Source organism: Mastigoproctus giganteus, chromosome 14 (genome assembly GCF_048544385.1).
Source record: "Mastigoproctus giganteus isolate SK-2022 chromosome 14, ASM4854438v1, whole genome shotgun sequence".
Taxonomy (NCBI): Eukaryota; Metazoa; Arthropoda; class Arachnida; order Uropygi; family Thelyphonidae; genus Mastigoproctus; species Mastigoproctus giganteus.
Window position 1 is genome coordinate 14,018,886 of NC_143588.1, and position 16,013 is coordinate 14,034,898.

Below are 16,013 nucleotides of genomic sequence, written 5' to 3' on the forward strand. Positions count from 1 at the left end.
AGATTCCAACATGGCTAGAAATCCAACAGCTTGAAACTTGTTTTTTCCTTCTTTGAAAATATCCAATTTGATAAATTCTTAAGGTTGTATTGATGAATGAGGAAGGTTATTATTCTGTAAAGCTAGTACAGATGATGACAGAAAAATGTTGATGCTTGTCAATACCACCCAACGTTAATTTAAAAGCTTACAGTTCTGTGTAAAACTATAAAATACCAACTATTAACCTACTATAAACAGAAGGCAAGGAAACAGATATTGTACACTGAAAAACTACTGCTGCTACTAATTTGATAGAGTGATCCATCTGTGCGTGTGCATGTGATGACTGTTTCTATTTTGAAAACTGTGCAATGCACGTAACTTCTGAATAGTAGTTGGAGGTACAGTAGAGTCCCCATGAACTGAGACTCATTTAACTAAGGTTTTGAATCATTCGAGGTGAATTGTCAAAAAGTTGTATATACTTTGTCATCAAAGACAAGAGCACAACATAGTTCAGTACAGAGCGGGAGCGCATACTAGTTGATTGTTGAGCTGTGCTGATCTTTTCGTTTGTTGATTTCATCGCTTTTAAGTCTCTAAATAAAAAAGAAATAAAAAGATTAAAAAATTTTACTCTCTAACTTTCTAATTTTATAAGTCTCTTTATTTGTCATGTTATCAGTCATGTTATGTCTATGTTATTAGTTTTAGGATCAAAGAGAAACAATAAAAAAAAGTGGCTAGTGACTTAGGTGTTGGTGAAGTGACTGTAGGGAACTTTAGAAAGAGAGTGGAAATTGAAAAATAGTGTTCACAAAGATCATCTGTATGTGATAGTGAAAATTTGAATAGAAAAACTTCTGAAGCTCTTTTTTTGTAGTTCACACAGATGACAGACAAAGGAAGCCCGATTTCTGGAATGATTTAGTATTAGTAGTATTAGTAATGGTCGCATGGTGCAAGAAAACCTATGGCTTATGCTGCATCAGCCAAAAAAAAAAAAAAAAAAAAAAAAAACCCCTGAATAAAACAATGATAAAAAAAAATAATACTAAATAAATAAAATAAATAAATAATAATAATTAATAAAAGAAAAGGAAACTAAACCTATCAGCCTATGCACTTCCCTCACCCGAAGGTACTATCCAGATGATTTTACAGGGTAAGGCCTTAGAATTTCATAAGCATTTTAATGATGGGGAAGAACCATTATTGCAACTATTATTGGTTGGCTGGATCGCTGGAAAAAAGGTTTGGAGTTAGAAATCTGAATATCACTGGGGAAAATTATCAGCTAGTATGGAAGAAATAGCAATGTTTACAGCTAAATTAGCAAAAATTATTCAAGAAGAAAATTTGAATTTGGATTAAATTTACAATTGTGACGAAACAGGCCTGAATTATAAAATGCTTCTGTTATAAATTAAGCAAGAGAGAGAGAATGACAGTAGTGGAATGTTCAAATTCATCAGGGAGGCATAAGCTCCAACTAACTCTCATTTGAAAGTCAAAGAACCCCCGAGCTTTTAAAATATGTAAAATGTTGGCCTGTTAACTATGCAAATAAAAAAAAAAAAGCATGGATGGATTCAAGTTTGTTTAAAACATGGTTTCATGAAGAATTTGTCCATAGCACAAAAAAATATTTGGGCAAAAAGAAACTTTTCTATTAAGCACTTTTAATTTCAGACAATGCTCCATCCTATCCGGACGAAAGTGAACTAGTTTCTGGTGACATCAGAGCTCGTTTTTGCCACCTTATGTGACATTGCTTCTTCCACTTCTAGGTCAAGGTGCTTTGGAGACTTGGAAACGCAACTATAGGTGACATCCCTTAAAATATCTGCTTCAAAATCTTGAAACAGGGACCAGTGTTGTTGAGAATCATCTTAAAAAAATAAACATCAAGGACGTTATTTACTGGTTGGCAGAAGCATGGAATGATGTTAAAACATGTACTATTATTAAATCCTGGAAAAAATATTTTATGCTCCAAAAATTAAGCCAATTAAAACAAGATGGCAAATGAAGATGAAAGAGTTGAGGAAACCCTTTTAGAATTAGCCAATAACCTTCCTGTTTTGGACCCTTACTACAGAGGATTTTAAGGAGTGGATGAATTCTGTTGAAAAGCTGGAAATGACTGATGACATGATTGTAAAGCTTGCTGACAAACAAAAAGATGAAGTGAAGATGACTATGAAGAGTGACTATGAGAGTGAACTACAAAAAAAAATTACACACATAGCAGGTCTAAATTGAATTGAGTCAGCTTTACATCATACAGTAGACTGTCGAAATAATGGCACTCCAAATAATGGACCATTCGAGTTAACAGCAGATTGAGATTGAATGTTTACATACAGCACGGATGTCTTTCAGTGCCAAAAAAAGAAAACGCCAAGTCACATGATTACTGTATTTGTTTATGTTCGCCATTTTCAAATTGAATTTTGTACTGATTTCATAGATTATATTGCTGTTTTACATTTATTTTAAATTAAAAACCCCTCAACTATGACTCAAGTTAATAAAACTCATACAGAGAAGAAAAGAAGAACAATGTTAAACTTAGGGGCAAACGTGATATAATCCAAACTATTATATTAGTGTCACCCAGCAAGTTAATTCATATACTCATGTCTGTTGTGTCTAAAACTCATGCATATTGTGTCTGTAAATTGTGTGTGTTCTCTGGTCGATATGCCTGTTTTGCTGACCGAAAAATCCCAGTTTCTGGGGACAAAACCATGCTATCTACTCTACTCTACTTCTGAGACCGACTAACTCAGCCACAGAGTAAAAAAAAAAAAAGCCCATAAAATTTCCTCACATCATTGACAGGATTTAAATCCGAGCCTTTTCCACCCAGTTTGGGGAGGACAGTGACGATACCACTGTGCTACCTGCACAGACTAAATTTGATATAATAAAGAAAACAGAATGGGGTGAAAGCAGGAGTGTATTAATGGCAGAATATAATACTGGATCATCAACATGTTTGTTTTTTATGTGCAGTTAATAAAATTGCATTCTTATCTCTGTATTTCTTATTTAGCCTCCTTATTTCTGCATTAAATATATTAAAAATAAACATTCTAGATAACAGAAAAATTGAAATAACTGCACCATGAATCCCCAAAGGTGCCGTTATTCTGAAAGTCTACTGTATTGTACATCAGGAGGATACCACACCTGCTAATGTTTTATTACTTAAGCACTTAAAAAATATAGCAGCTAAAAAGCAAGGTGCTTCTATGAAACAGAAACCCAATAAGGAATTTTTTATATGATATTAAAGTGTAGTGCTAATAACTGTAAGTGTACATTTTTCTTGTCTATGACTTGCAATTTTTATATATGTACGATTTTTTTTAATTTTTGAAATAAAACAGTTGTATATAAAATTAAAAGTCATTATGTTCAAAAAGTATGTCAAGTTAATGTATTCAAATCCAGTTTATTTAAAAATAATTTACCAAACTTTCTGTGTTATCCAAGTTTTTGATTATTATAATTGGGACTCTATCGTATATTATATTTATTTTTTTCTTATTTGTAAGGTTAGGAACTGACAAAGGTACAATCCACAGATTCTGAAGGATGAGAATCTGTAGAATGAGAATCTGTGCAGTCCGCAGATTCTTATTCTAAATGGATGCTGACTATTCACAGCATATATTCAGACTGGTTTGGGAGCAAATGGAAGAATTAGATGCCACTTCAGAAGAAGTATCTACAGAAAAGGCAAGCAGCAGCAGAAACAGAATATCTGTGACACAATGAGTGGAGAGACTTAAGACCAAATTGACAGGATAATTTGTAAGAGATGGGTCATTACATAACTGCCCTCTTCTGAATGGAGTCTAGAAGCCTGAGAGAGGTTATGGAGGAACTGCCCCAGATGTAGGTAGAGTAGGTTTGAGATTTAAACAGTGAGAAACTATTTGAAAGAATATATGTTTATAACAGAAATGTGAATGAAATTTATTTCCCAATCTCAAACTATGTGTCTGAATTATTGTCCTACTGGTTTATTTTAATTTGGCCAATTATTGCAGTTAATCATTCAGCAAGATTTATGGATAATGGACCAATTTGGATACTTTAACTGATTACATATTTCCACCACATACATGCAGAGAGGATAATCTCACTGAAGATGTAGTATAGGTTTAGATGTCCCTGAATATAGGCTATAAATAGAAGTTCTAATTGCTCCAAGGAAGTGAATTAGAAGTTCTAATTGCTCCATGGAAGCAATCCATAACCACACCAAGGTCTAATCACAGTTTATATAATTGTAGCAATGTACATCAGTGAGTAATTCTTAGTATACATTCAAGAAAGTTCAATTTATTATCCAAGATTACACCTAAAAATAAATTCTGAACAACAGCAAGAGGAAAATTTTTCAAATATACTACTGGCTCAGGAGAAAAGGAGCAAGTTTTATAAAAGTGGATAACCACTGATGTTTATTTCACTATCCTATATCCATTTTCTTGTCCACATTTCTTTTTTACTTCATTTTGCTTATGGTCAACTGAAGCTATTGCTCAATGGTATTCAAACTTTGTGATTGATATGAGACGGAGAGGTCATATACATACATAAAAATTTCTAGTGAAGGCAATACAAGTTCTGTAATATGGTTCACTCTAAAGGTAATAGACATGCACATAATACGAAGCCCTAAGAAACTCCTACAGGAAGTAGAGTTTCTTAGGGCTTTTTCCTGTACACGTATTATAGATAAAGGGTCCTTCTGTAACGTCTGAAAAGTTCTAGAGAAAGGAAGTTCTCCAGGAATTGAGAAAATTGCCTATGTACCCTAACTGATCAGGTTGTGGTTTGTTGCATGGCGGTCACATTATTTTTAGCTCCTGTATTATTGTGTCAGAATGGATTTATTTCATGTTAAAAGTGCAGTTTGTTACCAAATGGATAATTACAACTTGAGGATTCTGTTGGTAAGCATAGTTTTGTGTTATTAGAGCTGTTTTTCGAGTATCTTCCATTTTCTTCTCACCACTATTGTCTTTGGTCACTCTGCTTAGGCGCATAGCCGAAGCGAAGCTTTATGGTGGTGGCCTTTGCCTGACCACCACAGTTCTATCCTCGCTAATTTGACCGGGGCTGATTTCCCCCTTCCGTGACCTTGGATGGGCGTCGCATTGGAGCTTGGACTAGGCACAAAACAGTTCCACCGTTTTGTGCCTCGGGTGTTTACTTCCTTCCTACACTTACCCAGTGCCAGCAGTGCTTGTTTTAATAGCACGCATGTGTCGCAAGTTTTCACCATTTGCATAAAGATCTGTACCGTGCACCCATTTTCTGCCAAGATCAGATACCAGACTGCAAAAATCTGACCTGAAGAGTCTGTTCTCCTGGACTCTGCGAAGACTGAAGAGGTTTCAAGATAAACTCTTCTTTTGTCTCAGTCCTAAGTCTAAATTTGCACTATGCATATACTTTGATTTCAGTTAACATGGATAATAAACAATCCTCTGCAGCTGATAACTTTCCTCCGTTGCCATCTTCTGGTGAGATCTCAACACCTCTGACTCCTCAAGTGCCAGTGACTCAATCACTGGAACAAACTACTGCCTCTCAGGAAAGTTCATCTTCAAAAGGTGCTAGTGATTCTCTTTCATAATCTACTCTTGACAAAGAAAGTCAAACAGATCTCCCTTCGAGTAATAAACTCGTAACTGCAGGCGCAGATGAGAAAAATAATTTAACATGTGCTCAGGCAAGCGATCTGGGGCAGAATGTTCTAATTTTATATGACAGAATTGCAAAAATGAGAAGGGATCTCTCTAGTTTCCTTTCTTATGAAGGCAACAAGATTACCAAGCTATAAGGTAACACTATAATGGATAAATGGTTCAATTTGGAGATGGCTGCGACTTATCTCCTTGAAAAGCTAAAGGCCTTAAACATAGAAATAAATACACGTACCGATCTTTTGGAAAGAGTTATAAATACATTATCCGGTATAACAACAATTATGTCTTGTTTGGGCAAACAATCTGTTAGTGACAGTTCCTCTACAGACAAACCTACATTAAGACATGATGTGTCCCCTGCCACAATTATCACAGATGATTCAACTTTGCAGGACGACGCTGCTACTGATGCCACCCGTTCCACTGCAAATGTTCCGAAAGTGAAACCCGGCCGTGTCTTAATCCTCCGAGTTTCTGAAAACAGTGATTGTAAGTCGAGTGCTGACATTAAGACATTGGTGCCCAAAACTCTTAAATCGGATTTAAAAAATGTTAAGATCAAGTCTCTTAGGCTAGTGAGGAAAACAGGAGTCTTGCTGGAAGTGGCCTCTAAAACAGATCTGGAGTGTTTGTCCTCCTTGGAGTCTTTTACATCTGTAGGCATCAGCTCAGGTGTTCCTTGAAAGGGAAACCGCTCTGTGCTGATTTTTGATGTCCCCAAGGGAATTGACATATAACGAGATAATTGAAAATTTATATAATAAAAATCTTGGCGATTCTGATTTTACATTTGAGGAGGTTAAGAACGGAACTTTCTTTTGCTTCTCAACTAAAGCAAAGTGAAATTTATCTGTAAACTGGGCTGTTAGTTTTTCTTCCAAGATTTACAAACATATAATTACTTTGGAGTATATATTTCTTGCCTGGAGCTCTCATAGACACAGACCTTATACTGTTGTGACGAAGTGCTTTCACTGTTTGGGATTAGCATTAGTAGAGGCATATGATGCAAGAAAGCAAGCTTATGCAGCATCAGCCAAAAAAAAAAAAAAAAAAAAAAAAAAAACCTTCCACTTCACCTCACCGTTTGTTCGACTCCAACATTTCCAGGTTTGGAAATGTTGGAGTCCTGTAGGAGGACGAGGGCATAGTGTGACTCCTCACATCTCTAGTGGGAAATACTATACCCACTGTCCCAAAACTGTGATGAATTTATTCACTTAATTAAAGAACTTACAATCCCTGACAACGAGATTATGGCATCGTTCAATGTCGTGTCTATGTAAACAAAGACACGGCATCGTTCAATGTCGTGTCTTTATTTACATAGATTCCAGTCCAACAGGTTGTTAACTGAACCAAGTGACTTCTGGAGAACGACTCAAACCTACCAAGCAGAACATCGCTATCCACAGAGGACAGCTGTACTGCCCTCAACCTATGCTTCTCAGGCAGCATCATTACCTTCAGCAATTCCCTGTACAAGCAGGTACATGGTACAGCTATGGGTGCCCCTGTCAGCTCTGTCATTGCTAACATTGCTATGGAGGAATCAGAGGAAGAGATATTCCTGAACCCGCCTGTATCTATTACTATGAGGTGCAGATATGTCGATGACATCTTCACCATCATCCCACATGGTTCAGAGACAGCACTGCTAGAGTATCTCAATTCTCTATGGTTATGCATTCAGTTCACTTTAGAACTAGAAGTGAATGGGTCTCTTCCATTTTTAGATGTTCTAATTAAAGAGGGTGGGCCCACGCTTGGAAACCTTGGTATACCATAATCCAATATGGTGTGGGCAGTTTACTAACTACAGATACGCCCCTTGTCATTTAAACAACACTGCCTGCGCTCTATTCTCCTGAGGTTGGAGCCATTCCAGCTCAGAGGAAGCTAGGCGCACCAGGTAAAAACTGACCTGGTCAATTGCGGTTACCCAATCCATATATTAGACAAGTGCTTGCTACAAGCACAAGAGCTTACGAGTCGCTCAAGGCCGTCATCCCCACATGACAATATGCCTACTGCCTATATTCCCTACTATCCGGGCATGTTGGACAGGACTTCGAAAATCCTCTGGGAATACTGCATAAAATGCATACAACTACCTGGTAGGAACTTACATTCTCTGATTTCTAATGTCAAAACTCCAGTCGCCCCTCTTTTGCATAGCGGAGTGGTATACTGCAAAACTTTTTTTGTGGCAGTTGCTATATAGGGGAGAGCTCAAGATGCCTTTAAGACCACCTTGCAGAGCATGACAGATCGTTTTGCCTTGGTGACATTGACCACTCTGCAATCGCAGATTAACCATGACCTTAATCCTAAACATGATTACGAAGTGATCAACCAATCCAGCACTTCCGTCACCAGCTTTGGCCAGAATTGTTAAACATATCATGTAATTCAAGAACCTTGAATTGCTGCAAGGGCATGAGACTACACCCTACTTTGGAATCAACTGTCTTGAAGCTCGACAAACGCTGGCATCAAACCCACACACGTCCGTGTAACAACAATGAACACCAATCTATTATATAAATGCTCAATTACACAGCCATGTACGCTCAATCACGCATGCACAACTCATGTATCTGTTAAATTTTTATCTCTAATATCCATATTATAATGCTGAAGAAAGGGTCCGTTTACCCTGAAAGCTCCATTTTTAGTCATTAAATTTGTCACTGGATGTATACTGTACTGCTATTTTCTTGTAAAAAATCTGTTATTAATTTATGTCTAGCTGCATTAAACTAGCTTTAAAAAGGGCAAGTGTTATTTCTTGTAAAAAGTAACGGCACTTCTCATTGCAAAACTAGTATTGAAACTAATGTATAATTATAAAACAGCTATTATGCGCCATTCACAACAGGCACTAATATATTCTCAAAAATTCAAAAGGAAAGCAATCAGGCACACACAGCATAAAGAGAATTTATATGGTGAAAATTTTTCTATGTACAAATGAGACATGAAGATGCAGAATAGACTAACCCTTCTGAAACAAGTTTTGGGATATTTTCCCTCAAAGTTAAAGATGTGATGAGCAGTCCATAGGCTGATCAAGCTGAAAATGTCTGCAGATCAAAAATAACAGCTGAAAGATGTTTCTTTCTAAGTATAGGCTTTTCTAAAAAAATAAAAAACTCAAGTTGAGGGTTAGCCACTCTACCTTTTAATACATCATGTTATTCATAGCATTCAAAAATTGATAATTTTAAACATTTAACATCTAATAATAATTACCAGAAGGGGAAAAAAAGTGAGTTATACTATAAGTATTACACTTACTGTATTAACAGAAAGTGGTGGAAGTGGATCCTTCTTTAAAATAGCTCTTTTATCCCACACATTAGTCATATGATCAATCATTGCAGCTACTTGATTATTCTTTGGTGTACCTATATCCATTGCTATACCTTCCTTTAATTTTTTACTCAATTTCAGAAGATTGGCATCAAATACCTTAAATTTTGCCTGTTCCTTGAGAGTAGATCCTCCTCCTCCTCCTCCTGATTTCAGATGAGCATCCATTAACATAAGCTATATAGCAAAAAAAAAAAAAAAAAAAAAAGGGTAAATACTAAGAAAATCATTGTTATAATAAATTTATATAGTGTAATGACATTTTCAAATACTGATCCGAAACTAAGTGAGCAGTTTATTGATTTGTTTCTATTCTTATGCTAATATCTTCTGCCTGCAACTTCACAATGGTGGGACTGTTAGACTCTAACCACGTACAGCATCAAAAAATAGTGACCTAGTAAACTGAGTGTAACTGAAGATGTAAACCAATATAAGCAGGGGGTTAAGGTTTAGTATTCACACTAGGAAATACTAAGTGACAGATGATTCAACATTATCCAGAGCAACACCACCACTTTGCTTACTGATGTGTAAATGGAAAGATTCAAATAGATAGTGTGTATGCAGGAAGAGCACTGCTGAAGCAACATTATATAAAAGAGCTTGGCATATTCTTTCTGTCGGTATTGCCATATCCAAAAATTGCCAATTTAGGTGTTTCACCCCTCCAAACAGGGTGGTCAATCGCTCAAGTCCTACTTCACAATAATACTATCATTTGTCCTGATAAGAGAGGAAAAAACTGTTAATTTATTGATTTTACGTATTTTAAATTAATTATTATTGGAATCTAGCAGATGTGTTAAAAATAAACTTTAATAACAAGAGAAAAATGAAAACTGAGACATCTTTTTCCCTTTGTTGTTTTGAATTACATGTATAATGTATTAATTTGAAGTAATGAAGAAAAGAAAATGCGTGTTGATAAAAAATGGGTGAAATTTTTTTCAAAATTTCCAGAGGCACATAATTTATCTCAAATTGTAAGCTCCACATTAAGCATTCCACATTAAAATGCTTCATCAGAAAGAGAAATTTGGCTTCTAAATTAGAAAATTTAGAAGCCAAATTTATGGTGAAAACTATAACATGTCCTGTTCAGAATTTAAAAACTTTTTAAAATCTTCAGAGAGAGAAGAAATTTTAAAACTAGCTAAATTTAAAGAAAAATATATAAAGTAAAAGTAGTCTTCTTTGCTATTTTTAAAATAACTGTTATAAATAATATTACAGTTTACATAGGACAAAATCATATTAACAACAATCATATAACAAATAAATACTATGATTGATTGTTTGACTGATTGATAAAAAATGTATTTTAATTGTAATTTTATATTTTTCTTTTACTTTTTGAACTAAAAAAATGTATATACTACACATTTTGTTTCAAGTTGTCCCGCTTACCAATTTTCAAAACATGGCCACTCTGCTTCAAAAGTTCTTTTTTATTATTTGCACAAAGAAAGACAGAGCCTCAATTGTACTGTACCTTAAACATTCTATTTCATTAAAAGACACCCATGAAAACTTTATCAACAATTAAAAATTAAATAAAACACATTAGAGATTATTCTTCAAGCCAATTAAAGGGAATTACAAATTAAAATTTCAAATATTCCCTTAATTAAAATACCAAAGATATTTCAATTGCCAATTTCAATTTCAATTGCCATACACAATTAAAACAGAAATGAATCAAATACTTTTATATAAAGTAAACTGAAACAAAATTCAAACCTTAGATGTGTGTGTGTGTGTGTGTGTGTGTGTGTGTGTGTGTGTGTGTGTGTGTGTGTGTGTGTGTGTGAGAGAGAGAGAGAGAGAGAGAGGCTCCCTCTTTCCCTTTTATGTAAAAATAATTTAAAAAATAAAAATACTTCTGCAGTTATATTAAGCGACAAAAGTTGATATAGCATTAGTAAAAGCACATGATGCAAGAAAGCAAGCTTATACAGCACCAACAAAAAAAAAAAAATAAAAAAAAAAATACCCCTTCCCATTTCCCATCCATTTGTTCAAAATGTTTCTCTAGTTCTGCCTTGAATTTATTTAAGCTATAAACTTCCACAACAACAGATGGAAGTTTGTTCCAGCAATCAACTACCCACTGGCTAAAGGAAAATTTCTGCATATCTATTTGACAACTGTCTTTCCTCAATTCCAGTTTATGCCCCCCTCAGGTTTGTATTCTAAGCAAGAGGAAGAATCCCATCAGCATTGAGCCTGCTCAATCTATTCAAAGCCTTATATACCTCAGAGGGATATGCCTATGGAAACTAGGCACCTGCCTAGCAGGTGCCTAGTTTCCATAGGCTGCAATTTGCAGAACTTAAGCCTTTTTTCGTAAGAGCATCCCTTTGTTCCCTTCACCAGTCTTGTTGCCTTTCTGTGTACTCGTTCTAGCAATTCTACATCCTTCCTAAAGTGAGGCTTTCAGACCTGTATGCAGTACTCAAGGTGTGGCCTGACCATTGCTTTATACAAAGGAATAATCACCTCCCTATCCCTGCTAGAAAAATTCCTAGAAAAATTCCTAGAGATAAACATAGGAAAATAACTAATTCTAATAACAGATTAAAGAACTACACACCCCCATCAAATTTTAGAGGCAAGGAAATGAATAAGTTTATTGAAACCAGATGAAAAGAAACTTTACAAAAAAACATTCCAATAATCGAAACATTTATAAACAAATTTTTACGAGGTTTCAATATCCTTGTGGATATCATGGTCAAGTCTAGAGCTTCGAAGGAAGGAAAGAAGGAATATGAAGGATATGAAGGAATATATATGAAGGATATGATAAGACACATCAAATGATGACCTATTTTTAGAAGGTTTCAAATTCAGCATTATTTTCATGGAATAAAGATAACAAAGGACATTATTATGAATTCAAATCTAAAACTTACCTTATTATCAAAGATTTCCTGCATGACTTTAGGCCTTACAACTGCAGTACTTTTTGGTGAGACTTTCTGCTGCTTAATTTTTTCCTCCAAGAGTTTTACATTCCATTCATCTTTTCTAAGTCGGCCAACCTTTAACTTCTCGCTACTTTCTTTTCCAGTATTTTTCAAGTTATCTTGGAGGAGTCTAGCGTTCCATTCATCACAATTAATACGACCAGTTGGCAAAGTTTGGAGACTGGAATTTTGAATTTCCAGAAGATGACATCTAAGACCAGCATTTTGCTTCATTTTTTCTTCAAGATCACGGACTCGAGAATTGAAGGATTGTCTTGTTTGTCCAGTCGGAATATTTTTATAATCAGTCAGATGTACATCACCAGAATCTAAGTCCTTGAAAAACAGAGTAGGAAAAAAAAAAAAAAAAACAAGGATTAACTTTACCCCCATCTCCAATTTCCACAAATCCTACTTTTTTTTTAATTTGGAATAATTCTTTAAAACAATCTAAAAAGAGATAAAAATATGAAAAAGAGAAACTTTTACTGATGCGCTATTATCGAAATATTTATAATCAACAATAAATACCAAAGATGAAATTTCCAAAATTTAACTTTGACAAATATTAAGTCAGTATATAACACTAAAGAAATGTGTCATTAGTTGTCACTGCCCATAGAGGTCAGACCAGGTCAATCTTTCCCAGGGAACTATGTATGATTAATAGTTGAAGAAGCATGACGGAAGGGTTTCATAATTTAGTTATGGATAAAGCTTCTGTTATCATTTTGCAAACTACAGTAAACAATAATGTCAAAATTCAAATTAATGATTATACTAACAAAGTGTTGCATCAAAAATAACAGAATTTAATCGATGAACTCTGTACTGCAAAAAAGGTTTTTAAAATAAAGAGTACTGTTCCTGCATATTTTAAACATGAATTAAGAGGTTTAAAATGTTGTAAGTCATGATAAATTATATTTTCTATTTATACACTATGGCCCACTGTGTTAAGTTTTTCTGTCTTTACTGCTTGAGGACTACATTGTCCTATCTCTTCAGAAAAAACACCACTGCATTAGATTATTCTGTCATTACTACCTGGGGACCATATTATTCCTCATACAAAATAGTACCACACTTCTTTACGGGATAGGGCCAATGCAGCTTATTAATAGGGGTTTTATTATACATTCACCACTTGACAATGTGTCACCAAACTGAGAGCAGCTGTTGTTTGATAGGTGACTAAATAGGTCTGAAATCGGTCACAACACCCTTCAGGTTTTTAATGAATAACAGATTCACCAACTTTCCAAGACTAAATTTAAATTAATTAAAGATACTAGCTATTTTAGGTTGACTTGAATAAGTCAACTTAAAATAGCTAGTATCATTTAACTAGTGAATAAATGTAGTTGTTTCTAAAAGATCCTAAGCTCTGTCCACTGTCACAGGTGGGACAATATGATCAGGAAGTAAAAATAAAAAAAAACACAACACAACACAGTGACGTGTTATTTTCTCAAATTATTTCAAAACTTGCACTGAAATAGTACCCTGTTTCTTTACTTAATTGTCACATGGCTGCTGACTTAGCTGCATATGTTTCATTACAGAATACATAAAAAAATTCATGGCATTTGGGGAGGTTTACATGAGATACTGCTCAGAGGAAATAACAATACAATGTACTTTCTGACCCCCCCCCAAACACTAACCCCAAAACACTAAACTTTTCAAGAAGTAAACCCCTATACCAAAAAAGGGTCTCACTCGGCTGTTGCTCTCATTCCATTTCAAGTTACCTTACTGATAAGAAGAGCTAATTTAAATATCTATCATGAAATTAAATCACAATCTTAGGGAAAATAAAAGCATAGTATTTGGGGCTCTAATCAAATTGCATATGCTGTTGTCCTATGCATGAACTGCACCTCTGGGATGAGAGCATGGCACCAATCCACACATGACATGCACATAGTGAAGTTGATGAGGCTGAACACAAAATTCTGGTGTGCATACATTACATTAGCACATGGTGTTAGTACTTGCTCGGCAGTTACAAGCATGTGCTATCGAACAACCAGTTTTTCAGAGTACTCTGCAATACTCTTGGTCCATGATTTTCACTCTCTTAGATGTATGACAGTGCATCAGCTGCCTGGCAACACATGCTAGAGTGGCTGATTCAATCAAATCAGGTGGTAGTTGTTTTTTCTGTAGAGGAACCTCTGCTAGCTTTTCCCCACTTACCTTTCCTCTTTACTTCCTTCCGAGTCCAACTCCCATTCTCCATTTTTTTTTGAAACCCTTAGCCCAAAGGTTGTTGAAGGCACTCCAATACTGTATTTAGATTAGACACACTGCCTCCTCTGCACAAAGAGGGGAACTAGCCACTGGCTATTAGAGTGAGACCAGGTGGCTGATTGCTAAGTGACCACTAATACAATACGATGCTAACTTCAGAAAGGAATATTGGAGGATTGTAGTGGAAAGCTTGGATACCACCTGAACAGACAATAAATATGGGCATCCTTTCTCTATACAAATTTCAAATTTGTGTAGAGAAAGGATGCCCATAATGTCCAAACCTAACATTAGCGTGTAAACAATTTCAGATGTGACTACTGCATTTAATGACAACCCAGGACACTGCAACATCTGTGGCTGCAAGTGTGCAAAATAAAGTTAGCACTCCCAAAAAAAAAAAAAAAAAAAGCTGGGTTAGAATGTCATTTGTACCAATATGTAAAACAATACCACAGATGATACCTGCTCTGCATCATCAACTTTTGCCCCAGGCAGACATACCCTGGTCCTATTCCACCTATTCTATTTCCAGATTCCCTGACAATTGAGTCACCGACAATAACTAGTTTCTGAGGGACCAGCATTCTGCCGCTGTATATCCTGATGCACAAGAGTGAGCGCTCTGGTGCTGATTTTGGTAGTTGAGAGTTTGATGGGCCACCCCATTTTAATTCCTTCAAAGCATCTACCTTACATCTCAAACTCTCTTATAGATGCCCATCAGGTGAGTTGGAGCCCAATTTCTTCACATTCTCTGCACCTACAAAGACATCCGCAAACATTTCACATTTTGCACAGTTTTTTTTTTACTGTAATGCACTGGAGAATTGTCCCCTTCGTTCTCCCTCGAGCCACAGCACTTCCGCTACTTTGTGCTCGTTGCTTTGCTGTTCTAGTCTGTGGCATGATTTCTGTTTAAATACAATTTAATTAACAATGAAATTAATAAGATTAATACAAGATTCTACAGATACTAAATAGTAACCTGCAAAATCTATATTTAAGTTCAAAATAAACTAAGGAGCATGACTAGAACTACTTCTATAAAATAAATTAATATAACAATTAAGTCAATATAACGGTAAAAATTTATCAAAAACTTAGTGTTTGCTGCTGGAGTTGCAAAATCTTTTGTTAACGGTGAAAATTAGTTATATTTGTGTGAAGTAGAAGTAGAAATAAACACTCCTGTGTTAGATTTTTCTCCGATCATTGGAAATTTCCATGGTTCTTTTCAACATTCTGAATGATTAATATCAAGTAAAAAGCTTATGAAAAAGTGCTTTACAATACAATGGATTCCGGTTAATCGGGGCAGCCGTTTATTTGGGGCAAATCTTAAAAAACAGAAACCAATCGAGAAAATAGCCAGGGTTTACTTCGCTTAATTGGGACAGCATGCCGTTTAATCGGAGCAGGAGACCGCAGCACTGGAGATTACCCTATGATTGTCTCCGACGGTACCACATGGTTCAGTCGAAATTCTGGAGGTCACAACCATAAAACAACTAGCAGTCACCTGTTTTATTGGGTTTTTCTGTTACTGAAATCTATCATAAACGGACAGTAAACTCGATCTTACTAAATATGCGATAATACCGACAGCTGGAATTCTGTGGGTTATTATGGTGAAATGTGTTTACACTTTCATGAAATCTTCAATCATATAAAAAAATTAATTTTCAGATCT

The 16,013-nt window shown here is 35.4% G+C and overlaps 1 protein-coding gene across 1 annotated transcript in view; it reads right to left on the reverse strand.

Annotated features, from left to right (window-relative positions):
* Mical (Molecule interacting with CasL) overlaps positions 1-16,013 on the reverse strand; it is a 624,164-nt gene that overhangs the window by 239,360 nt on the left and 368,791 nt on the right. The window contains exons 15-16 of the mRNA XM_090389022.1: positions 12,011-12,400; positions 9,018-9,269 (exon numbers count right to left, since the gene is read on the reverse strand). Coding sequence (XP_090245148.1) covers positions 9,018-9,269; positions 12,011-12,400 — 642 coding nt within the window. The remainder of the gene's footprint in view (positions 1-9,017; positions 9,270-12,010; positions 12,401-16,013) is intronic.